This window comes from Lithobates pipiens, unplaced genomic scaffold, assembly GCF_037356315.1.
Source record: "Lithobates pipiens isolate NorthernLeopardFrog02 unplaced genomic scaffold, aLitPip1_a1.2 Scaffold_18, whole genome shotgun sequence".
Taxonomy (NCBI): Eukaryota; Metazoa; Chordata; class Amphibia; order Anura; family Ranidae; genus Lithobates; species Lithobates pipiens.
The window spans coordinates 130,524,812-130,550,261 of NW_027507758.1; the positions used below are offsets into that span (position 1 = coordinate 130,524,812).

A 25,450-nucleotide genomic window follows, 5' to 3' on the forward strand; every position below is an offset into this window, starting at 1 on the left:
GTGGGGGGTCCGATCGGACCCCCTCTCGCTGGCTGCGGCGGTCCGTTTCACTTCAGGACCGATCCGGGATGAGGGGATGGCCGTTTGGTTTCTGGCCATCCCCTCTCGATCGCTCCTGGCGAATGAGAAGCTTCCCCCGCCTGTGTAGTGTACACACAGGCAGGGAGGAAGTGATGTAATTCTCCTCGGGGTGGTCTTTTTGACCGGACTGCGAGGAGAACAGAGAAAGTAAGTGCACCAACACTACACTGACATGTAGGTACACATAGGCACACAAATCCCCCCCCCCCTCCCAGTCACTGTGTCACGGAAAGTATGACGGACTGTCCGTCGGATTGTATGACGGACTAAGTACGCCATACAATCCGCTCGTGTGTACGCGGCAATAGGGACACAAATCCCCCCTCCCAGTCACTGTGTCACTGATTGCAGTGATCATTTATTTACTGATCACAGCATTTAGTGTCAGTTGTGACAGTAAAAACTGTCAGGGCAGTTAGTGTTAGGTCCAGGGTAGCCCCCTACCCCCCCCAATAGAGGTTTAACCCCCTGATTGCCCCTAGTTAACCCTTTCACCCCCTTTTGCCAGTGTCACTAAGCAATCGTTTTTCTGATCGCTGCATTAGTGTCGCTAGGTAGCTAGTTATTTTTTTAGGTTCACCGCCAGGTTTTTATAGCGCTAGATCCCCATATACTACCCAATAATGGTTTTAACCCCCTGATTGCCCCTAGTTAACCCTTTCACCAGCGATCACCGTATAAGTGCCACTGGTGACGCTGGTAAGCCAGTTAGTTATTTAGGTTCCCCGTCAGGTTTTTATATAGCGTCAGGGACCCCCATATACTACCTAATAAAGATTTTAACCCCCTGATTGCCCCTAGTTAACCCTTTCACCAGTGATCACCGTATAAGTGTTACGGGTGACTCTGGTTGGTTTGCTTTTTATAGCATCAGGGCACCCACCATTTATTACCCAATAAAGGTTTAACCCCCTGATCACCCGGCGGGTGATATCAATTAGGTTTTAGGGTCAGGGTCTGCGTCGCCCCAGGCAGCCTTAGGTTAGTGCCAGTACCGCTAACACCCACGCGCAAAGCATACACCTCCCGTAGTGGTATAGAATCTGAACAGATCAATATCTGATCTGATCAGATCTATACTGGCGTCCCCAGCAGTTTAGGGTTCCAAGAAACGCATTGTTAGCGGGATCAGCCCAGATACCTGCTAGCACCTGCGTTTTGCCCCTCCGCCCAGTCCACCCAAGTGCAGTATCGATCGATCACTGTCACTTACAAAACACTAAATGGTGTTCGCAGAGTCAGGCCTGATCGCTGCGATCGCTAAGTTTTTTTTTGGTAGCGTTTTATATTTAAATCCTGAAGGCAGTGCTTGGTTTTCGGGGTCCAGTACGTGGCTAGACTCCCAAAAAGTCCCCCACGTGTGGTATCCCCGTACTCGGGAGAAGCAGCAGAATTTATTTTGGGGGGTAATTTCACTTATGCCCATAGCATGTGTGAGCAATATATCATTTAGTGACAACTTTGTGCAAAAAAAAAAATTTTTTAATATTCCTGCAACTTGTGGCAAAATATAAAATATTTCATGGACTCAACATGCCTCTCAGTAAATAGCTTGGGGTGTCTCCCTTGTGCATACTTTTTTTATGAATTGCTCTGCAGCAGGTAGTTTGTTAGAGATAGACTCTTATCCAGACACACAAAGGCCATAGAATTCAGCAAAGTGTCTGAGAACACTATATGCTTTGTGTTCCCATCTTCCACAAACCTTCTATGCTCCTTAGATCTAGTAAGTTAATCGCTCAGCCTACGTACAGTAACCTGCATGGGCAAATTTGAAAATTGTCTACAAATTGTGAACGAAGGTAATTTGAGACTTTTACCCATTTTACCTGAAAGGCTTTTTGACCATGGTGCACACTTTCATGTGAGGCATTTTTTCAGTTTTCTACATTGGTACATGCCAACCAGGTTTCCAAACATGTTGCGTTTCTCTAATAGGGCGAGTGGGAATTTTTTCTGAATGTTTCAGTATGTGAATTTTGGCTTGTTGGGAACAGTGGATTTTAAAGTGGTTGCAAACTCCTGCAGTAAAAAACAAAAAAACTTTCCCCTGCAAAACAATTTCATAATGTGCTAGTCTGCATCGGGCTAAATTGTATACAGTGCCTACAAGTAGTATTCAACCCCCTGCAGATTTAGCAGGTTTACACATTCGGAATTAACTTGGCATGGTGACATTTGGACTGTAGATCAGCCTGGAAGTGTGAAATGCACTGCAGCAAAAAAGAATGTTATTTCTTTGTTTAATTTTTTTTAAATAGTGAAAAGTTTATTCAGAGGGTCAATTATTCAACCCCTCAATTCAACAGAATTCTGTTTGGTTCCCCTAAAGTATTAAGAAGTAGTTCAGGCACAAAGAACAATGAGCTTCACATGTTTGGTTTAATTATCAGTTTTTCCAGCCTTTTCTGACTATTTAAGACCCTCCCCAAACTTGTGAACAGCACTCATACATGGTCAACATGGGAAAGACAAAGGAGCATTCCAAGGCCATCAGAAACGAGATCGTGGAGGGTCACAAGGCTGGCAAGGGGTACAAAACCCTTTCCAAGGAGTTGGGCCTACCTGTCTCCACTGTTGGGAGCATCATCCGGAAGTGGAAGGCTTATGGAACTACTGTTAGCCTTCCACGGGCTGGACAGCCTTTGAAAGTTTCCTCCCGTGCCGAGGCCAGGCTTGTCCGAAGAGTCAAGGCTAACCCAAGGACAACAAGGAAGGAGCTCCGGGAAGATCTCATGGCAGTGGGGACATTGGTTTCAGTCAATACCATAAGTAACGTACTCCACCGCAATGGTCTCCGTTCCAGACGAGCCCGTAAGGTACCTTTACTTTCAAAGCGTCATGTCAAGGCTCGTCTAGTTTGCTCATGATCACTTGGAGGACTCTGAGACAGACTGGTTCAAGGTTCTCTGGTCTGATGAGACCAAGATCGAGATCTTTGGTGCCAACCACACACGTGACGTTTGGAGACTGGATGGCACTGCATACGACCCAAAGAATACCATCCCTACAGTCAAGCATGGTGGTGGCAGCATCATGCTGTGGGGCTGCTTCTCAGCCAAGGGGCCTGGCCATCTGGTCCGCATCCATGGGAAGATGGATAGCACGGCCTAGCCTGGAGATTTTGGCCAAGAACCTCCGCTCCATCAAGGACCTTAAGATGGGTCGTCATTTCATCTTCCAACAAGACAACGACCCAAAGCACACAGCCAAGAAAACCAAGGCCTGGTTCAAGAGGGAAAAAATCAAGGTTTTGCAGTGGCCTAGTCAGTCTCCTGACCTTAACCCAATTGAAAACTTGTGGAAGGAGCTCAAGATTAAAGTCCACATGAGACACCCAAAGAACCTAGATAACTTGGAGAAGATCTGCATGGAGGAGTGGGCCAAGATAACTCCAGAGACCTGTGCCGGCCTGATCAGGTCTTATAAAAGACGATTATTAGCTGTAATTGCAAACAAGGGTTATTCCACAAAATATTAAACCTAGGGGTTGAATAATAATTGACCCACACTTTTATGTTTAAAATTTAACTGAGCAACATAACTTTTTGGTTTGTAAGATCTATGCATCTGTTAATAAATCCTGCTCTTGTTTAAAGTTTGAAGGCTCTAACTTATTTGCATCTTATCAAACCTGCTAAATCTGCAGGGGGTTGAATACTACTTGTAGTCACTGTATTTTATGTCTCTCACACTCACACACACACACCACACCTCCAACATACTTTTTCTTTTAAAAAGGTTTAATAGGGGGCCCCTAAAAAAAGTAGTAGAGAAAATGTTTTCAAAATTTGTACTATGGCTAGTCAGGGCTGGAAGTTCCACCATTCCTGTATCCAAAGGTGGGGGTAGAAATGTACAGTACTGTGAAAGTTTTAAGGCAAGTGTGAAGAAATGCTGTAAAGCAAGAATGCTTTCAGAAATAGAGGTGGTAAAAGTGAGAGTGTGTTGTTTTTTTTTTTTTGTTTTTGTTTTTTTTATATCCATTAACAAATAAACAGGAGAAATCCAAATTTAATATTTGATGCAACCACCCTTTGCCTTCAAAACTGCATCAATTATTCTAGGTACACATGCACGCAGTTTTTGAAGGAACTCAGCGAGTAGGTTATTCCACACATCTTGGAGAAATAACCACACATCCTCTGGCTGTAGGCTGCCTCAAAACCTTCTGTCATTTTATGTAATTCAAGACTCAATGTAGAGCTCTGGGCTCTGTGGGGGCCAAACCATCACTTCCTGGACTCCTTGTTCTTCTTTAGACTGAAGATAGTTCTTAATGACATTAAGGCCGTTGCCCTGCTGTAGAATAAAAATTTGGGGGCGATTAACGTGTTATGCAGTGAAATATTTTTATTTTCTATTGACATGCTTCTAATTTGATTCCCAATTAGTGCATGTGCAGGCTCGGAAGTAAAAGCTCTAAAAAAATAAATGAAATAAAATAAAATAATGGCAAGTAACGCTTGCTTATAACAAAACTTGGAGTATTTTTATTTATTTATTTTTTTTTTTTTTATACATATACCCTTTTTTTCTTCTTTCTAGAATAAGAACACTTCTAAGACCAATCCTTTTCTTTCCAATTCAAAGGTAAGGAAAAAAACAGGGATGCATGTTCTTAGACGTGGAGACCTTTCTTGTTGGTGTAACAGATTTCATCGGCAAAATGTCAGCTGCTACATGTTTTTAAAACAACCCTCATGCTAATTTTGGAAATTGGAAATTTGTGACAATTTTTGGGTGCCTATTAAATCAATAGTAAAAATTAATTAAAAAGTGTACATTTTATTAATGCATAAAAAACACAGTTGCATTAAAGACATATACAGTACAGGCCTTAAAGGTACAGCACGATGTGGTTCCCAACATGTTTTGCCCTAAAATGGGGCTTCCTCAGAGGATGTTGTCCAAATGAATATTGGAGCCTTCCCAAAATATATTGCAATTGATAATGGTTCAGGGGGTCAAGCAGACACCATAAGACCAAAGACCAGACTACAGGCAATCACAGGAGGCATGAAAGGACCAGATTATCTAGTTTTCAAAGTAAGTGAACACAAGGATGATAATTTCTATTTGGGGACACTCAGCACATGATTTGAGGTCCTGTAGGGAGTGTGTGTGTGTGTGTGTGTGTGTGTGTGTGTGTGTGTGTGTGTGTGTGTGTGTGTGTGTCTCTCCTCCTAGTTTCCAGTTTCCATGTATGGTTTTCATTGGCTTGCTCCATTTTTTTTTCAATTCATTTGTAGTTTTCATTATGATCTCATGTCCAATTGACTGTCGGAAATATTAACACTTGTATTTTACCCAGGTTTATGCTGCTCAAACACAGCAAGATGGGCCCTTTATTTTTGTAGTTTCACTAAAATCGGAGGAGAGTGCTGAAGATTGGAGTTTATCAGGTAGTGCTCTTTTGACATGTGATCTCATGGGGTTTAACAATTACAGGAACTATAAATTTGGTGCCCATAGAATTCAATGTTGGTTGTTCTTAGTAACCTGTGTTGCAAAGCTGAGGACAGAGCTCCCAGAAGGTAGAAATAAAAACCTGACAGTTTCTAACCTTTCCATGCGCTGTTCCCATATGGTCTTCCTTTCTGTCATGCGGTATGGGTGTGTATTAGCAGTCAGAGCCTGCTATTCTTTATTAATATTGCTGATGTTCTTCCTATGTGCATTCTTGTGTGTATGACATCTGTTTGGCAAAGTATCTATTATAAATATTTCAAAGCATTTTTGTTTGATTTTTTTTTATTTTTTTTTTCCTGTTTTATTCCTGAACAGTTTATACCTCAATGGAAGGTCCTCATGGGTATATTTCTGCTTCAGATTGGCCATTAATGATTGTAAGTATGTATGTTGATCTATTGGAAATGCCATTACAGTGTAATAGAAAACAGTTTAACTGGACCTTCTGGAAAATGGAAACAGTGGCACACTGTACTTGTATGATTGGCTGTCTGGGGGGAGTAGAGCAGGCTGAATTCCCAGCACAGCTAGGGAGCTGACTACGCTGTGCTCTCCAGCTTAGTGTGGTCAGGTTTCAATATTAGGAAAGCTGAGGGACTGGCAGGGACACCAGGGATTTCACACAAAAGAAGCAATATAAAGAGAGAGAACAGTATACTTTTTCATACAAGTACATGGTACAGCAGGCACATATCCGGAATATGAATTGTTGGAGCAACAAGCACGTTAAGGGTCCTTTTACACGGGCTTGTCTGCTTGCTCAGCGGGGGATCAATCCGCTGATCCCCAATGAAGAGGCGTATGATGGGCCTGTTTCTGCTCACTGTGCTGAGACGGACCTGTGAGCCCTGCTCTCCTCTATGGGGAGATCAGATGAAAACAGACCGCCTGTCTATTTTTCATTTGATCCGGCAAACAGTTGTGTTCAAAATTATAGCAGTGTGTTTAAAAGTAAAGCTCAAAATCCTTATAATGGCTTTTATTTTCATACACGCAAATGCATTGGGAGCACTTTGCCATCTATGCCAAATCAAAATGTTTCAAATTTATTCCTTTTTCTTTACTGTCTGTAAAGGAAAAATAGTGTCTGCATTTTTCTTTACAAACTCAAACGTTTACTATATAAACTGAAAAGTACTTGACAATTTAGCTTTCATGTGAATCATTAACTAATATTTAGTTGTATAATCACTGTTTGAAAACTGCTTCACATCTGTGTTGCATGGAGTCGACCAACTTCTTGCACCTGTGAACAGGTATTACAGCCCAGGCCGATTGCACTACATTCCACAATTCATCTACATTTCTGGGTTATACCTCCAGAAATAGCATTTTTGATGATGCCCCACAAGTTTTCTATTGGATTAAGGTCCAAGGATTGAACTGACCACTCCATAACGTTAATTTTATAGGTCTGGATCCAAGATGCAGCTCGCTTAATGGTGCGCTTTGGGGTCATTGTCTTGCTGAAACACCCATTTCAAAGGCATTTCCTCTTCGATTATAAGACAACATGACCACTTCAAGTTTTTTGATGTAATCAAACTGATTCATGGAATCCTGGTATGTGATTAAATGGGTCCAGCACCATAGCATGAGAGACATCCCCATATCACAATGCTTGTGCCACCATGCTTCACTTTCTTAACCGTGTACTGTGGCTTGAATTCAGTGTTTGGGGGTCGTCTGACAAACTGTCTGCAGCCCCTAGACCCAAAAAGAACAATCTTGCTTTCATGAGTCCACAAAATGTTGCACTATTTCTCTTTAGGCCAGTCAGTGTGTTCTTTGGCAAATTGTAACCTCTTCAGCACGTGTAGTTTTTTAAACAATGGAACTTTACGAGGGTTTCTTACAGATTAGCTTGGTTTCACATAGGCGGTCTTCTAGCTGTTCAGTACTCACAGGTAACGTTGGACTTTCTTTCATCACCCTGGAGCTGATCATTGGCTGAGTCTTTGCCATTTTGGCAATTCTGCGATCCATTTGAATGGTAGTTTTCCATTTTATTCCACGTCTTTCTGGTTTTTGGTTGTGATTTTAAAGTATTTTAGATCACTTTAGCTGAGCAGCATATCGGTTTTTGCACTTTTATGTTTTTCCCCCTCCAATCAACTTTTTAACCACTTGACCACTGGGCACTTAAACACCCTTAATAACCAGACCAATTTTCAGCTTTCGGTGCTCTCACATTTTGAATGACAATTACTCAGTCATGCAACACTGGACCTATATGAAATTTTTGTCCTTTTTTTCACACGAATGGAGCTTTCTTTTGGTGGTATTTAATCACCGCTGGGTTTTTATTTTTTGTGCTATAAAAGAAAAAATACAGAAAATTCTGTAAAAAAAAAAAAAAAATGATTTTTTCTTTGTTTCTGTTATAAAATTTAGCAGATTAGTAATTTTTTTCTTCATAAATTTTGGCCAAAATTTATACTACTACGTATCTTTGGTAAAAATAAGTACAAATTGGTGGATATTATTTGGTCTTTGTGAAAGTTATAGAGTCCACAAGCTATGGTGCCAATATCTGAAAATTGATCACACCTGAAGTACTGACGGCCTATTTCAATTCTTGAGACCCTAACATGCCAGAAAAGTACAAATGCCCCCCAAATGACCCCTTTTTGGAAAGAAGACATTCCAAGGTATTTAGTAAGAGGCATGATGAGTTTTTTGAAGTTGTCATTTTTTCCCACAATTCTTTGCAAAATCCAGATTTTTTTTTTTACTTTTTTTTTTTTTTTCACAAAATTGTCATATTATGAGTTTATTTCTCACACACAGCATATGCATACCACAAATTACACCCCAAAACACATTCTGCTATTACTCCCGAGTACGGCGATACCACATGTGTGAGATTTTTACACAGTGTGGCCACAAACAGAGGCCCAACATGCAGGGAGCGCCATCAGGCGTTCTGGAGCATCCAGGCCAATTCTGACATTTCTCTCCTACATGTAAAAATCATCATTTATTTGCTAGAAAATTACATAGAATCCCAAAACATTATATGTTTTTTTTAGCAAACACCCTGGAGAATACAATGGTGGTCGTTGCAACTTTTTAGCTCGCGCGGTGTTTGCGCAGCAATTTTTCGAATGCTTTTTTTTGGGGAAAAAAAAAAACACAGTAAAGTTAGCCCAATTTTTGCATAATGTGAAAGATGAAGTTACACAGAGTAAATCGATACCTAACATGTCACTCTTTAAAATTGCACACGCTCGTGGAATGGCGTCAAATGTCGCTACTTAAAAATCCCCATAGGCGACGATTTAATTTTTTTTTACTGGTTATATGTTTTGAGTTACAGAGGAGGTCTAGGGATAGAATTATTGCTCTCGCTCTAACGTTCACAGCGATACCTTACATGTGTGGTTTTAACACAGTTTTCATATGTATGCGTTTTGCTTCTGCATGCGAGCACATGGGGACAGGGGGCGCTTTAAAAAAAAAAAAAATTTTTTTATTTATTTTAGTTTGACATTTTTTTTTCCCCAAAAATAAATTTTTTGGTCACTTTTATTCCTATTACAAGGAATGTAAACATCCCTTGTAATAGGAATGTGGCATGACAGGTCCTCTTTACAGTGAGATATGGGGTCAATAAGACCCCACATCTCACCTCTAAGCTGGGAAGCCTGGAAAAAAAAAAAAAGATTCTGGCTTTGATCGTATTGGCGAGTTGGTAGAAGCACGGGAGGGCGGCGGGAGGGGGGGATGTCTATGGCTGGGTATTGCAGGGTATCACCGACTATGGCTGGGTATCTGAGTATGGCGTTGCAGAGCATTGCAGGATATTGGCGGGTGTTGCAGGGTATTGGTGGGTGTTGCAGAGTGTTGCAGGGTATTGGTGGGTGTTGCAGAGTGTTTCAGGGTATTGGTGGGTGTTGCAGGGTATTGGTGGGTGTTGCAGGGTATTGGTGGGTGTTGCAGGGTATTGGTGGGTGTTGCAGGGTATTGGTGGGTGTTGCAGGGTATTGGGGGGGTGTTGCAGGGTATTGGGGGGGTGTTGCAGGGTATTGGGGGGGTGTTGCAGGGTATTGGTGGGGTGTTGCAGGGTATTGGTGGGGTGTTGCAGGGTATTGGTGGGGTGTTGCAGGGTATTGGTGGGGTGTTGCAGGGTATTGGTGGGGTGTTGCAGGGTATTGGTGGGGTGTTGCAGGGTATTGGGGGGGTGTTGCAGGGTGTTGGGGGGGTGTTGCAGGGTGTTGCAGGGCGTTGGCGGGCGTTGCAGGGTGTTGCAGAGTAATGGCAGGGAATTGAGGGGTTAAATTTCGGTGAGCAGCGATGTAGGGACTGCAGATGCAGCCCACATCGCTGCTGACACCGATCTCTTCCCCCTCCGCTGTACCAATCGGTACAGAGAGGGGGAGGGAGGAACCATAACATGACGCCGGTTTGTTTACAAGTGATCACTCCGTCATTTGACGGAGCGATCACGTGGTAAACGACAGCGATGAGCGGCCGTTTACCGTGATCCGTGATGCGCCGGACCCAGCGGTCACAGATGCTTTTGAGTGTGCGCCCCAGGGGGCGCGCGAGAGCGAAATTCTGGGAGGACATCATATGACGGCCTCCCAGAGTTAAACAGCCGCCCTGTAGCCGTCATTTGGCTATGGGCCGGTTGTTAAGTGGTTAATCAAAGTACTCTGTTCTTCTGAACGATGTCTGGAATGACCCATTTTACTCAGGTTTTCAGAGAGAAATGCTCTATACCCAGCATGTACAACATTTGCTGCCTTCATCCTTAAAGGGCCACCTGTTTGACACCTGATTTTTCAGACTGAATGACCTCACTAATTGAACTCCACACTGTTATTTTGAACACTCCCCTTTCAATTAATGATTCAGTTACACAGAATCAGCACCGTGCATTTCATGACTGTTGGTTTTTTATTACTCTGCTACACCTACTATTGGGCTCGATTCACATCTATGCATGTTGCTTTTGAGCGTTTTTGCGGTGCTTGACGCATTTTTGGAATGCGTTTTTTACCGTGATTTTTGCCGCGTCTTGCGTGTTTTTTTACACTGCGGTTGCTTAGCAACCAGATATATACAGTGGAAAAAACGCAAATCGCGGGGAAAAACGCGGTAAAAAAGCGGTACTTGCGTTTTTGATGCAGGTCCATTGACTTCTATTACATGCAAAACGCTGCATTTTGCATGGGAAAAAAAAGTCCCCGACCCTTTCCAAAAACGCAGATGCACAAAAATGCATTGATGTAAACATGTTCCATGGGAACCCATGTTAAAAAATGGCCTTGCATTTCTGCAAAATGCATCAAAAAACGCGCTAGTGTGAATTGAGCCTTAAATTTGCCATGTAGAAATATAATGTATAACAAAAACTGATTGATCTGGTTAATGATGGTGTAATGCTATTATTTTGAACACAACTGCATATAACACTGCTGTTTGGCCCATCCATACAGTTGTAATTTTTGAATTTCAATGCTACCAGACTGCAACAGGAGATTAATGTTAAACTTGAGTATATAGCAAAACATATTTATTTTAGCACTGCCAGTACTAACAATGTGATTGGTATAATATGGCTTGTTTTATGTAGTGCCTGGTCTTTAGCTTTAAAGAAAAAAACAATTTTGTCCAATTTTGGTAAGCACATATTTGAAAGCTGAGAGATTGCCAGCAGAGGGGCACCACTGACCACTCACAACATGAAAGGAGAATTTTCAACTAAGCTTACATTGAATTGTCAAATAACTGTTGTATGTATTGCTATTACAACACTGATGTTTTAAAATGAAAGTATGCTGTGACTATAGATCGCCTTTAATGTTCACCAAAGCTGCGTTGGTCCAGTTTTTACATTTTAGATGTATTGGGAGAAGTAGGAACATCAAAAGGCCCCATTCACACTATTGCATTGCAGTAATGCTCGTTACGCCAATGCACTTTGCCAACATTTATTTATTGGTTGAACTTGTCTTTTTTATTTTATTTTTTTAAACCATACTAAAGCCTCCTACACACGATCAGATTGTTGGTCAAACAAGCGTCTGATTTTTGTCTAAAGCGCATGTGCTAGCAACTTGTTTTGCATACTAACGGTACACAATTGTCTGCCAACAAATACGAACGTATTGACTTACTACAAGGAATTTCTGCTCTTGAGCGCCACCCTTTGGGCACCTTCTGCTAATTTTTGGTGAGCATTGATTCCGAGCATGCGTGTTTGTACTTTGGACTTTTGTGTGCTGGACTACTTTATTGATGATACGAAAATCTGACAACAGACCAGTGTCTGCCGAAAATTGACTAGCCTGCCATCCAATGTTTGTTGGCCAAAAGGTGGACAACAATTATCAGAAGGAGCGTACTAATAGTCAGATTTTAGGACAACAGTCTGTCAATAGACAATCTCGTATCAACAATCTGATCGTGTGTACGAGGCTTCGCTATGTAACATGTTTGGGTACATGTTTTTTTTTTGTGGTGCATGAGGTGACATGTTCAAATTAATGATTGCCTTAATGTTGCACACATTAATGCAATGGAGTAGTGTCAATGGGCCCCATAGACCCCCCCCCCCCCCCATATGAAAGGTTGCAGTGTTTATAACTTAAGAAAGTACATCCATATTACTCCGTTTATGTGTGTTTTAAAAGTTTTACATTTTTTACTATACATTTGTCTTTTTTTTTTTTTTCTGTTACAGTTTTACATGGTGATGTGCATAATGTACATCGTTTTTGGACTCATGTGGTTCGTTTGGTCAGCCTGTTATTGGAAAGATTTGTTAAGGATACAGTTTTGGATTGCCGCTGTCATTTTCTTGGGAATGCTGGAAAAAGCAGTATTCTATGCTGAATATCAAAATATCAACAGTACGGGGGTGTCTTGTAAGTTTTGACTTAAGTGTAGTACATATTGCATTTATGTAATTCTATCAGTATTAAATGTCCTTCTCTTCTCTACGCAGCGCCCGGTCTGTTGGTGTTTGCAGAGTTGGTTTCTTCCATCAAAAGAACCCTGGCTCGGTTATTGGTCACCATTGTTAGCTTGGGATATGGTATAGTGAAGTAAGTTTTTTTTTTTTTATTTTTTTTTTTTTTTTTGTTTTTTTTTGTTTTTTACTTTTTGTGAACGTAAAATTTAATAGGGAACAAGACTTGCAGACTTCAGTTCTAGCTTGGGGGCAAACTAAGGCTATAAGGCCTTTGGGCGGGAAAAAGGTTTGAGTTCTCTTTCAGTGAGCCCAGTTAGTTGATGACATGACAAATTATATATAATTTCCTGACATGTCTATAGCATAGTTGGCCTGCTTATGTGTCCTCTAATTGGGTATATGGTTCTTCTAAAGCTGCTACCCATTCACCGCTCTACCTAAACTTCCTTGATTGGCCTCTTTACAATGGACAGTATATTTATTCTGCTTCAGCTGTCAATCTATACACTAGACTTGTGTCTTCTAAAAGAGCCATAAGCAACCTAGAATTTTATCAGCATACAAGCATTTTTAATGTTTGTAAATAAATGTTAACATGCCAAGGGTTTTTGAGAACTGAAGACACGAATGAGCAGTATAGAATGCAGCAGTATTTTCTTCATGCATCAAGTCATTCTTTATGGACACACCTTTTGACAAGTCACCTTTTTAATGTAAAGTTTCTGAGCGCAAAGAATAATAGATGGCACATGTTGGATAAATACAAAGTACAATAGCAATTATCTTGGATTATGTACATAAATGTAAATTTTCACTTACTATGAAATCTGTCTTTAATTTTTAATAGTTGAGGTTTATGAGCTCCTTTTTAGAGGCTAATTTAAAAAGTCACTGGTCCTTCACACCGTAGCAGAGGTTCTGGGGCCATTTCTATCTGTTTTTTTTTTTTTTTTTTGGGGTGTCTAAAAAGGCGTTCTCCCTCTCCTTCCTGGTCACGTGATTCCTCCAGCAGACCCTTAGTCTTTACAGAGCACAATAATGATGCAGGGGTCAATAGGAGGAACCATGGCAGCCAGAGGGGGTACATGATCTTATACACACCTGGAAGTGTGCAAGTGAAGTATCGGCAGATGGGCTGCCTAGACAAGTAACAGAATTCCTTTACTTGCATTAGATTATCAGTTGCTCATTCTGTGAAGAATTTAAGTATTGTAAACGTGTCAAACAGCACACACTAAATATATAGAAAAACGGGAAGGGAAAATATCTCATCTATTGCGCCTCATCCACACCCAGATGGCAAACTGGACTGCAGGAGGAATACAATAGGAGAAAAATAACTGTTAGTTATCTAAAAAATAAAACAATAGGTAAATACAATTTTCTGCTAAAGTGTTTTTCCAGCAATGTTTTCTTAATGCTTAATATCTATATACTTAATAAAACAATTGGTGCTGATAAATGAGCACAAGAGGGCGCCTCAGCCTCACTGTTGAACTTGTATAACCAGCAAAACTTGAATGTTAAAATACTCTATTTGGTATATCTGGTAAATAGCAAACTTTAAATTATTTTCTTTCGACATCTGCCACTTATGTAATGTTTTAATATGATTATAAAATAAAAATAGAACCTCCTACCCTGCCAGTGTGTAACGTCATTGCAGGTGCATTATAGTGGCTCTAAAGGCAGAAAATGTTTTTATTTTATTTTTGTTTTTTTATCGCATTCTATGCAACAATATAAACACCTGTGTGCAGCAGCCTCCCTCAGCCCCCCCAATACTTACCCGAGTCTCCACTCAATCCAGCGATGTGCACGAGTGCCTCAGCCATCTAGGACTCTCCCTTCTGAATGGCTGAGACATGGCAATGGTGCCACTGGCATCAGCTGCTGTGAAGCAAAGTCAGTTAGCCAATGAGAAGAGAGGGGCGGGGCCAAACCACAGCTCTGTGTCTGAATGGATACACCGAGCTACGGCTCAGCTTGGGAGTCCCCATAGCAAGCTGCTTGCTGTGGGGGCAGGAGGGAGGGACCAGGAGTGCCAACAAGGGACCTGAGAAGAGGAGGATTGGGGCTGCTCTGTACAAAACCACTGCCCAAAGCAGGCAAGTATAACATGTTTACCATTTTTAACCACTTAAGGAACAGGCCTCTTTTTCAGACTCTGTGTTTACACGTTTAAAACTTTTTTTTTTTGCTAGAAAATTACTTGGAACCCCCAAACATTATATATTGTTTTTTTTCTAATACCCTAGAGAATAAAATGGCGGTCACTGCAATACTTTTTTTCACACCGTATTTGCACAGCGGTCTTACGAGCGCACTTTTTTTTTTTTTTGGAAAAATTAACTTTTTTGAATAAAAAAAATAAAACTGTAAAATTAGCCCCCCTTTATTTATTTTATATATATATATATATATATATATATATATATATATATATATATATATATATATATATATATATATATATATATATATAATATTATATAAATTATATTGTGTAAGATAATGTTATGCCGAGTAAATTGATACCCAACATGTCATGCTTCAAAATTGCGCCCGCTCGTGGAATGGCAATAAACTTTTACCCTTAAAAATCTCTATAAGCGACATTTAAAAAAATTCTACAGGTTGCATGTTTTGTGTTTACAGAGAAGGTCTAGGGCTAGAATTATTGTTCTCGCTCTACCGATCGTGGCGATACCTCACATGTGTGGTTTGACTACCGTTTTCATATGCTAGCGCTACTCACGTATGCGTTCGCTTCTGCACGCGAGCTCGTCGGGACGGGTTTTTTTTTCTTCTTATTTAATTGACTTGATTTTATTTATTTTTACACTTCTTCTTCTTTTTTTTTTTTTCTTTTTTTTTTTTTCTTTTTTTTTTAAATGGATCACTTTTATTCCTATTACAAGGAATGTAAACATCCCTTGTAATAGAGAAAAGCATGACAAGTCCTCTTAAATATGAGATCTGTGGTCAAAAAGTCCTCAGATCTCAAATTTAGACTTAAATGCTTTTTTAACCACTTCCCACCCGGCCAATGTATATATACGGCGGGTGGGAGCCGCCTGCTCCTGATAGGACGTTCAGGAACGTCATTCAGGAGCAGCGGGATCGCAGCGGCGCGATCCCGATGTGCTCGTGTCACCCGGACACGGCACATCTCAGATCGGCAGGAGGGCTCTGTGATTGGCCCTCCTGATCACATGACGGCCGTGTCCAATCACGGCCGTCATGTAATGTAAACAAACAGCCGGTTGCTAGGCAATCGGCTCTCCTCTCCTCACACGGAAGTCACCGCTGAGAAGAGGAGAGCAGAACGCTGCAGCCGGCTGATGATCAGTGAGTATGGGCTGCTTTTCACAGCTTTTTACTCACTGATCATCAGTGTAGTGTAAACACACAACACACCACACAGTGAAAACACAGTCCCCACATATGTCCCCAAAACACACATGTCCCCAAAACATACATGTCCCCAAATAATAAAAACACATGTCCCTAATAATAAAAACATGTCCCCCACATATGTCCCACTAAAATCACATGTCCCAATGATTATCTGCACACATATGTACGTGATCACCTGCACACATATGTACATGATCATTTGCGTACATATGTCCGTGATCACACAAACCAATTATTATACACTTAACGGAATTTTTTTTACCAAAAACATGTAGCAGAATACATTTTGGCTTAAATTTATGACAAAATTTGATTTTATTGGATTTCTTTTCAAATAGAAAAAAGAAAATATTGTTTTTTTCCCAAATTTCCGCTTTTTTTGCGCTTATATCGCAAAAAAAAAAAAACGGAGTCGTGAATAAATAACACCAAAATAAAGCTCTATTTGTGCGAACAAAATGATAACAATTTCATTTGGGTACAGTGTAGCATGACCGCGCAATTGTCACTGAAAGCGCTAGAGCGCTGAAAGCTGAAAATTGGGCTGGGAAGGAAGGGGGTGAAAGTGCCCTGTATTGAAGTGGTTAAGAGGTATGGGCGGAAGTGACGTTTTGACATAGCTTCTGCCCTCCTATGGTATAGAGATGGGTGGGGGCCATCTTAGCCTCACTCCTCTCCATACCCAGCAGTGTACAGGACCCGATTGCCTCTGCCGCTACCGACTGCTCCGGGGGGGGAGAGAAAGAATCAGGCCTGAAGGGCACAGAAGTTTATAATGCAGAGTGGCGCTGATCCCTGCTGGCAATCCTCTCACCTTCCCACATGGTATCCTTGGATCAAAGAGGAGGACCAGGTCGGCAACAGCAGAACGTCTTCGTGGTCTACCTGTAGGTGGTCGACAGGTAGCCCGCGATCGATGGGTTGCCAACCCCCGCTCTAAACCCTTTGAACATAGTGCAAAGGTTTCCCTTTATAATTTCCTCTTCTGGTCAAATGCTTTTAGCATTAAAGTGTAACTCCACTTTCATAGGGGAAAAAAATTACATAGCATATACAATTCCGACACAACTCATATTGTAATTAAATGTTGTTAAAAATTACCTTTTCCTTTTTGATTTGCAGCTCTGTAATTTTCTGATAATGCAATGGGGCTACCTGGAGGAGTTCTGTACGTAGAATGTGTACAGAACGCACCCCAGAAACATAATTTCCTTCTTGTGTGATTGGCTCACCGTTTTTTCCCAGAAGTCTGCCCTAAGATACAAATCAGATTTTAGGTATCCCCAGCAACAAAAATTTAAATTTTGGTGAGATACTTCCAATAGGAAATCGAAAAAGATGCAGGCCCAGCAGCTTTATTTATTAAAGCCCTGTAGGAGCACAGCTGATTGATAATTATGAAACCACTCCCATTAGACTCACATTCCCACATGGCTACAGACAAACACGCAGTGATTTCGTCACAATAACAAAAGGGTTGGAATCTGCAGAAAAGTGTGTTTAAAATCCTTGTAATGTACGGGTGTGTGTGTGTGTGTGTGTGTGTGTGTTTTGTGTGTGTGTTTTGTGTGTTTTTGTTTTTTGTGGGGTTTTTTTTCGCTTTTCGAGTTTTGCTTTTTAAATCTTCTCTTTTTTGGCAGAATGTTCTTTAACTCTTTTTGCTTAAATGTCCTTTATTCTGTTAGAATCAAATGTTAAAGAATGTTTTATTATTTGTTCTATTATTTATATGCCTTTTGTATAAATGCTGAGACATTCTTTTGTTTGCTTTAAGTATCTGAAAGTCCTCATTGTAGTGTGATCAAGTAATGTATCTTTATATCTCAAACCTTTGTTCTTGGCCAGGCCACGATTGGGAGCACTGATGCATCGTGTAGTTGGGATGGGTGTCCTCTATATGATATTCGCCACCATTGAAGGAGTGATGCGAGTTATTGGAGTAAGAGAACATTTGTTAATATTATTTAGCATGGTGTTTATTAAGTTGGTTATGTTACTAAATCTGCTAACCTTTATATAAAATGTACCAAATCTTGCACTGTTGGCAGCACAAAGAGAGACCTTCCCATTTCATAAATGGTAGCTGGATACCAGTCCTAGTTTTATTTACACTGGGGTGGAGGAATTGGTTAATGATGGGTAATGTAAGGCCCCTCATATAGTTATATTAGTATGGATGTTCACAGGGCTCATGATAGAATTATTTAGGCATATCTTTTTTGTTTCGTCATGTGCATTCAGCTTCCAAAATGTGAGTTTAGAGGCAAGAAGTTTACACAATTGGAGATGGAGGATGGCACTTTTGAAGGAGCACAGATTTGGGATCCTAAATTTGAAGTTTTGAGATATTGACAAACCACATGTCCCCTCATACTTAAAGGAAAAGTACAGCTAAAGTTTGTTTGGCTGTACTTCTCTTGTGGATTTCAGGAGTGCAGTTCATTCTGCCCTTCTGTGACCCATCTTCAGCATGAAGATGTACTGGTGAGATAAATGGATATTTGGTTTAGTTTCTGTAGTGGCGCCATCTACTTGATCATCAAGAGAAGGAGTGCAGCTGTGATGTATCCCCTGAACATCAATGATTGTGCTAAGCAACTGTAAAGCTAGCCATGTATATAGCAATTTTCAGGCAATGTTGACTATATTTTTTTTATTGACTAAGATTCGAACATAGAATTAACCTCACTGGCAGTATGATTATTTCAGATTTTAGGTGCTGAAAGAGTTACAATTATTTTGCATAGAAATTCAGCGTTTTTTATTGTAGGTCTGTAATCCTTAGGAATAACTCACTTAAATCTGTCCAAACCAGAGTCTAGTAGACATCCCGGGTATGATAAAATTTGAAAAACAAAATCCATAAATTAAAATATAATAACTATAAATAATTATACCAAATAATAAAAATGATTCAATAAATCAAAAACGCTGAAACTTGCTTAGTTGCAGAATTATCGCTGTCATTACTTTTCAGTGTTTGACGGATCTTCCCACAAATCACTATCGCTCAATTCTGCGAGTGATTCTAATTTATTATCGCTGTTTTCTAGCTCGTCTAAAACCACTTTTGATGTAAAGAGACAGTTTTTTGGTTGCTATGGACAATCTCCAGTTTTCAGGCAGAAAGAACAGTTTTTATAATATAAAAAATATAATATAAAATATAAAACTACATGCAGGGCACTGGACAGACCACTGGGGACCAAAGGGATGTGAAATAATTACATACAGCAATATAATGTGTGTGTGCGTCACATTGCTCGCAGGGAACGGAGCCCCGGCTCCATGATGGATCGAGCGGAGGAAGAGCCGCTCACACAGCGGGGGCGGGGCATCGCTGAATCCAGGGGATAAGGTAAGTATACGCATCCTGGATTCAGCAATGCGATTCCAAGTCTGGCTCGGGGGGTACTGCTAATGGTACTGAATTTTCACCCTGAGCCAGACTCGGGAATACCGCCAGGGGGTTAAAGGTGGTTGCCTGAAAACATGCTATACCACCCGTGAGTTGAAACAAATACATGCAGTCGATCAAACAAGTTGGGCTGTAAATTTATTACAGTTTATAAAAATAAAAATTGATCAAAGCCAGGAAAAAATGCATTTTGTTAAAAGCAGCTCGAGGTTTTTTTTTTTTTTTCACCCTTAGAATCCATGGAGGCATTTTTGATCGCATCTCCTTGTGGTCGATTTGAAACTAATAATTCTGCTTACCGCCTGATTGTCAAATTTTCAAGGATAAGCAGACTTTTAATTATTTTCTAAAGATCGAGTGCCATTAATTGGTGAGCAGAAAAATCATAATTCATTTTAAGATATAAAATACTAATAGGCTTGTATTTTCTCTTTGTTGCAGACAAAGGAATCCGACTTGGTTTTACTGGCAAGCATTCCATTGGCTCTTCTGGACTCAGCATTGTGCTGGTGGATATCCTTTAATAGAACATATATTCTAGAAAGGAAGTAAATACAGTTCATTTTAATAATTCTGTCCCTTAACCCCTTCACTCCGTATGCAAATTTGCATTCATGGCTTGAAGGGGTTAAACCGGGGTAATGGGGCCCCCCCACCATCTTCCCGGGCCTCCTGTCCCACCGGAAGACCCGAGCCACCAGCCGGTGCGTCCGCAGGCTAGGCTGAGACCGGAACTAATTCCAGATTCGGCTCTGATCGGGTCTTGATGTAAAATCCCAGAAGCAATGTCACAACGTCACTTCTGCTTTACTCGGCTGCCAATGGCGCCGCTTTTAACCACTTTCCGCCCGCCCTATAGCAGAATGATGGCCGGGTGGTGGTTCAATTATCCTGACTGGGCATCATATGATGTCCAGCAGGATAACAGCCACTGTGCGCCAATGGGGGAGCACATTGCAGCGATTTGGTGGTGCGGTGTCAGTCTGACACACCGATCTCGGTAAAGAGCCTCTGACGGACGCATGTAGAGGAGAGCTGATCGGTTGCTCTCCTGGCGGGGGGTCTGCGCTGATTGTTTATCAGCGCAGCCCCCCCTCGGATGCCCACTCAGGACCACCAGGGATGGCCACCACATTGGACCACCAGGTATGCCACCCTAGACCAGGCAGCTGCCAATCAGTGCCCAGGTAGCTGCTGATCAGTGGCAATTAAAATGCCTGCCAGTGCTGCCCATCAGTGCTGCATATCAATGTCACCCACAAGTGCCGCCTATCGGTACCATCTCATTGATGCCACCTCATCAGTGCCCATTAGTGAAGGAGGAAATTTACTTATTTACAAAATTTTGTAACTGAAACAAAAACAATTTTTTTTTTTTCCAAAGTTTTTTCGGTCTTCTTTTTTTTTTTTTTTTTTTTTTGCTAAATGAATAAAAAAAAAAAAAAATGCAGGGGTGATCAAATACCACAAAAAGAAAGCTCTATTTGTGGGAACAAAATTTAGTTTGGGTGCAGTGTAGCATGACCACGCAATTGTCATTTAAAAAGTCAGTGCTAAAAATTGGCTTGGGCGGGACTGTAAAAATATTCAGAATCCAATGTTATCAATACTCTTGTAATTCTAGCAGTTCTTACCACTGATCCATTAACTATAGGATACGCTGATTAAAAATGTTGACACCTCCTTTTAATCCTTTCACACCTAAGCATATTTCTGACAATTGTTTACAAGTTAACCATTTAAGGGCCGAGCCTCTTTGAGATTTGTTTACAAGTTAACAGGTTTTTTTATTTTTGCTAGAAAATTACTTAGATCCCCCAAACATTATAATTTTGTTTCTAACACCCTAGAGAATAAAATGGCAGTCGTTGCAATACTTTGTTGCACCGTATCTGCGCAGCGGTCTTACAAGTGCAATTTTTTTTATTCTCCCACCGCCGTTAAAAGTGATCTTGTTAAAAAAAAAAGGGGAAACAAGGGGGACATTGGGACTTTACATGAAGTACGTGGTAGCAAGAGAACAGAAGGTGAACTAATAGGAATTTTATTAATCGTTGCAGTTGGATTTACAAGAGATAAGTGCAATGATAACCAAAGTAATAAACAATACATGATAATGGTAATAGTGATAATAATAGTACAACATAATAATAACATGAATATCGCAAAATATCATAATAAAACTCCAAAGTTCAGCGCAGCAGGATTGAATAAAAGCATATGTAGCATAATGCCTGCAGGACCAAGGTCTTTGTGCACCAATTAGGGTAATGTATAGTAACGTCAGAATCTGAATGTATTCAAAAGAAGCACGGCATATGATTGCTCTACGCACGTTTCGTGGCAGTTGTACCACTCATCAGGAGCAGACCACGTGTTCAATCTATAATAAAGAGTAATATGATATTCAGAAGTAAGCTATAGTAAAGGAAAAATAAAAATAGTAATAAAAACGTATGTCAAAGGGTGGGGTAAACAAGTCACCCACACCTAATACATGCTTACTCACTTAGCTGAGTGAACTGATGGTCTAGTAGGTGGGTTCCGCAAGCCGTCCAATATACACCCCCAACCGGGAGCCGTGGTGGGTAACTCAATGGAGATAACCACAAAAGGCCGCAGCACACGCAAGCATAGAGTCACCACGAGGCACTTCTATAGAGAGTGAAAAATTAGAACCATTAGGAGATTTGCGAGATGTGGAGAGAGTGAAAAGGAATAAGAAAGATGATTAAGGGAGCTGAATGTTAAAAAGAAAAGGAAGATACAAAGGTGTGGCCCTTGTCCTCCCCCCCCCCACCACCAAAAGAAAGCTCTGTCTCTCAAAAAAAGTATAAAATCTTAGTTTGGGTACAGCGTTGCATGACTGCGCAAGGTTGTCAATCAAAGTGTGACAGCACTGAAAATTGGCCTGGGCAGGAAGGGGGGGGGGGGGGGGTGGGGGGGAGGGCCCAGTATTGATGAAGTGGTTAAGGGGATTAAAATACACATGCTCTTGATTCTGGCATTTTTATTGCAATGTAACTGTAAGCAATAACTTTGTTCAGATCTTTGAGCTCCATCCTAATGTGGGAATGTGCTATTTGCTAAGAAGTATGAATTTCCTGTCTGTGCTTGCTTCTTCTTTGTAGCTGGATCATATAAATTCCTTTTAGTGTTCTCCTTAGCTGCTCCATACATATTTGTAAGCTTGGCTCAAACAATGAAGACACTGAAGTTAAGAAAAAACACAGTGAAATACTCGCTATACAGACATTTTACAAATACACTCATTTTTGCCATATTAGGTAAGTTTAAACTCCATTTACTTTAGTCTGTTTATTACAAAGATCATGTTGTAATGTGTGTTCTCTTTTCTTCTAAGCATCTGTAATATTTATGGCATGGACAACAAAAAAGTTCAGACTGACGCCATGTCCATCTGTAAGTATATTTTTCTATATGGTCTTTATAATCATTCTGACATATTCTATGGGATGCAACACTTTGCCTTATTAAAGCTGAACTCCAGCTTTACCTTCAGTTTTGCTCAGTTGCATAGACTCCTCTCCTGAACTGAAATCACTTACTCATGAGCACCATGAGCTTCTCACAATGTGAATTAGAAAACTGCAACAAGTCAGAGCCTACCTTGTTTCCTGGCTGGAAGACGTACATCATCATTTAGCTCTTTTCTTCTCTGGCTTACTGTCCCAGTCCCACACTGTGTTCATTCGATTTTAGTTCTTTCAATTGTTGCGGCTCAGCATTATATAGGGTAGTCTACATACAAATGCCATTTGCCTTAGTAGGCCCCCTAGTCCAGACTGGTATATAGAACTTTGATACTGTCTAAGAAAAAAACCAAGAGCCAGCCCACTGCTTAAGTCAGGGCTGAGGTTTCTTGAGAAGAGTACTAGGGCAAGATTCTGTAGGGTCCTATTATATGTTATATTTTTGTGAATCTCTGTTTAGCACCCTGCTGGCACTTCAACCTAGCCATCATCTGTCTGCTTTGCTTTGAGAAGCTACAGTCATGGCCAAAAATATTGGCACCCCTGCATTTCTATTACGGTAGATAATGCACCACCTCGCCCAGAAAATTGTTGCAATTACAAATGTTTAGGCATTCTCATGTTTGTTTATTTTGTTTGTATCGGTATGGCACAAAAGGTGGAGAAACAAAAAGCCAAATATGACACATTCAGTTCAGAAATGTAGTGGACAAAATTATTGGCACCATCTCAAAATTGTAAGTAGTAATTGCTTTCCAAGTTTGTGATGCTCCTGTAATTTGTAATTAAACTCACCTGTATCAATTAACAGGTGCTGACAATATAGAAATCACACCAGCAACCAGTTAAAATGGTGAAAATTTGACTCAACCTTTCTGTTGTGTCTGTGTGCCATACACAGCATGGAGAAAGGAAAAAGCAGCAAGGAATTGTCTGAGGATTTGAGAACAAAAATTGTGGAAAAGCATGGATAATCTCAAGGTTACAAGTCCATCTCCAGAGATCTTAAAGCGGAAGTAAAGCCCGCTATAAAAAAAAAATGTTTTAGGTGGGTTATGCCATAATGTGCTAGTATGCACAGCATATTAGTACATTATGGCAGACTTACCTGTCCTATGGCATCCTTCAGCACAACGCTGGGACCGAACTGGCATTTACACCTTCACCTGGTCTTTCTTCAGGTCCTGTGCCTTTGGCCTTTTGACAGACCAGGCCACGCTAACGCGACTCCTGTGCATGCACATGGGAGTCGCATCACCGTGGCACATATTGGGCCATAAATGTTTGCTGAGCTGTGCATGCATGGCTCAACGAACATGAGCGCTGACAGACAGATATTAGAATCAAGATTAAAATGGTGTGTGCGTGTGTATATATAACAACAAGAATGTACAGTGGTGGTCTAGCTGGTCAGAAAATAAATTGAATGAAGATATATTGTTGCACATTATCCCGACATGTTTCGCAGGTATGCTTCCTCAGGGGATGTGCGATTAATCAAACCATAAACACTATAATTTTAAAGAGAAACACGTGAGAAAACACATTAGTTAACAACATTTACAAAGGGACATATTGAGAGAAAAGCACCAATTAGATAGTGAACACAGCTTACCCCAGACCAAGCAACCCATTTCAAACCACTGCCAGATGATATACAGCCATTTAATAGCCCCACACGGCTAGTGTCACCAGAAAACTGTAGAGGGCGAAAAGTCCTGCTAAGAGAAAAAGTGACGTAGATAATATTTGTTGAAAAACTAAGAGTCAATATTGTTGCACATATTGCAATAATGGGGATAAAAATCCTCCAATGCTCAATAGAGTACTATTAATAATTTTATCAATCTATAGTTAATTATAGTAATTTACTTGCATAAAAACAAGTTCATGGAGCCCCAAAGGGGGAATGACCAAAGATGTAAAATCTAATGAGCAATGCAGAGTTGTGATATTAAAGAAAAAAATATACTGCAATCAAATCGGAAAAAATAGGGGTAAGGAGTACAGAAGGGTCAGGTTAAATGTATATAAGAAAAGACAAGCCGCATAATTGGGGGCATGACAGCAGAGAAAATAATAACTCCAAAAATACATAGCAAAAAGTGGAATGTAAAGATTACGTATAAGCACTTGACGGGGTTGAGCGGCAATGTCATTTCATATAAAATGACTACACAACAGCAGTGGAAAACTGTTGGTCAGACAAACTTACAGAGAAAACTGTCGGTTTTAGTCATGTTAGTCAATTGTTTTGCTCGCACATCCCCTGAGGAAGCATACCTGCGAAACATGTCGGGATAATGTGCAACGATATATCTTTCAATTTATTTTCTGACCATCTAGACCACCACTGTACATCCGTATGTGTGTAAAATATATATATATTTATTTATTATACCATTTTAGTCTTGATTATAATAAAATTTATACAATTTTTGTATTACATATTTGTCTATATTTCTGATAGTAAGCACCGTCAAAATCCCTATAAATTTTTCTTATTACATGTAATAAAATGACTGTCTTCAATTTCCAAAAGTATATACTATTTTTTTTTTTTTTTTTTTTTTTTTTTTTTTTTATGCTTTAAGGCAATGTAAAATGGAATAAATCATGACAGAAGGTTTTCCATAGCGAAAT

At 40.4% G+C, this 25,450-nt stretch overlaps 1 protein-coding gene across 1 annotated transcript in view; it reads left to right on the forward strand.

Moving 5' to 3' along the window:
• TMEM87B (transmembrane protein 87B) overlaps nucleotides 1-25,450 on the forward strand; it is a 94,180-nt gene that overhangs the window by 54,647 nt on the left and 14,083 nt on the right. The window contains exons 6-14 of the mRNA XM_077486117.1: nucleotides 4,630-4,674; nucleotides 5,396-5,486; nucleotides 5,869-5,930; nucleotides 12,245-12,428; nucleotides 12,509-12,608; nucleotides 17,741-17,834; nucleotides 19,755-19,826; nucleotides 22,492-22,600; nucleotides 22,678-22,736. Of these exons, the coding sequence (XP_077342243.1) occupies nucleotides 4,630-4,674; nucleotides 5,396-5,486; nucleotides 5,869-5,930; nucleotides 12,245-12,428; nucleotides 12,509-12,608; nucleotides 17,741-17,834; nucleotides 19,755-19,826; nucleotides 22,492-22,600; nucleotides 22,678-22,736 (816 nt within the window). The remainder of the gene's footprint in view (nucleotides 1-4,629; nucleotides 4,675-5,395; nucleotides 5,487-5,868; nucleotides 5,931-12,244; nucleotides 12,429-12,508; nucleotides 12,609-17,740; nucleotides 17,835-19,754; nucleotides 19,827-22,491; nucleotides 22,601-22,677; nucleotides 22,737-25,450) is intronic.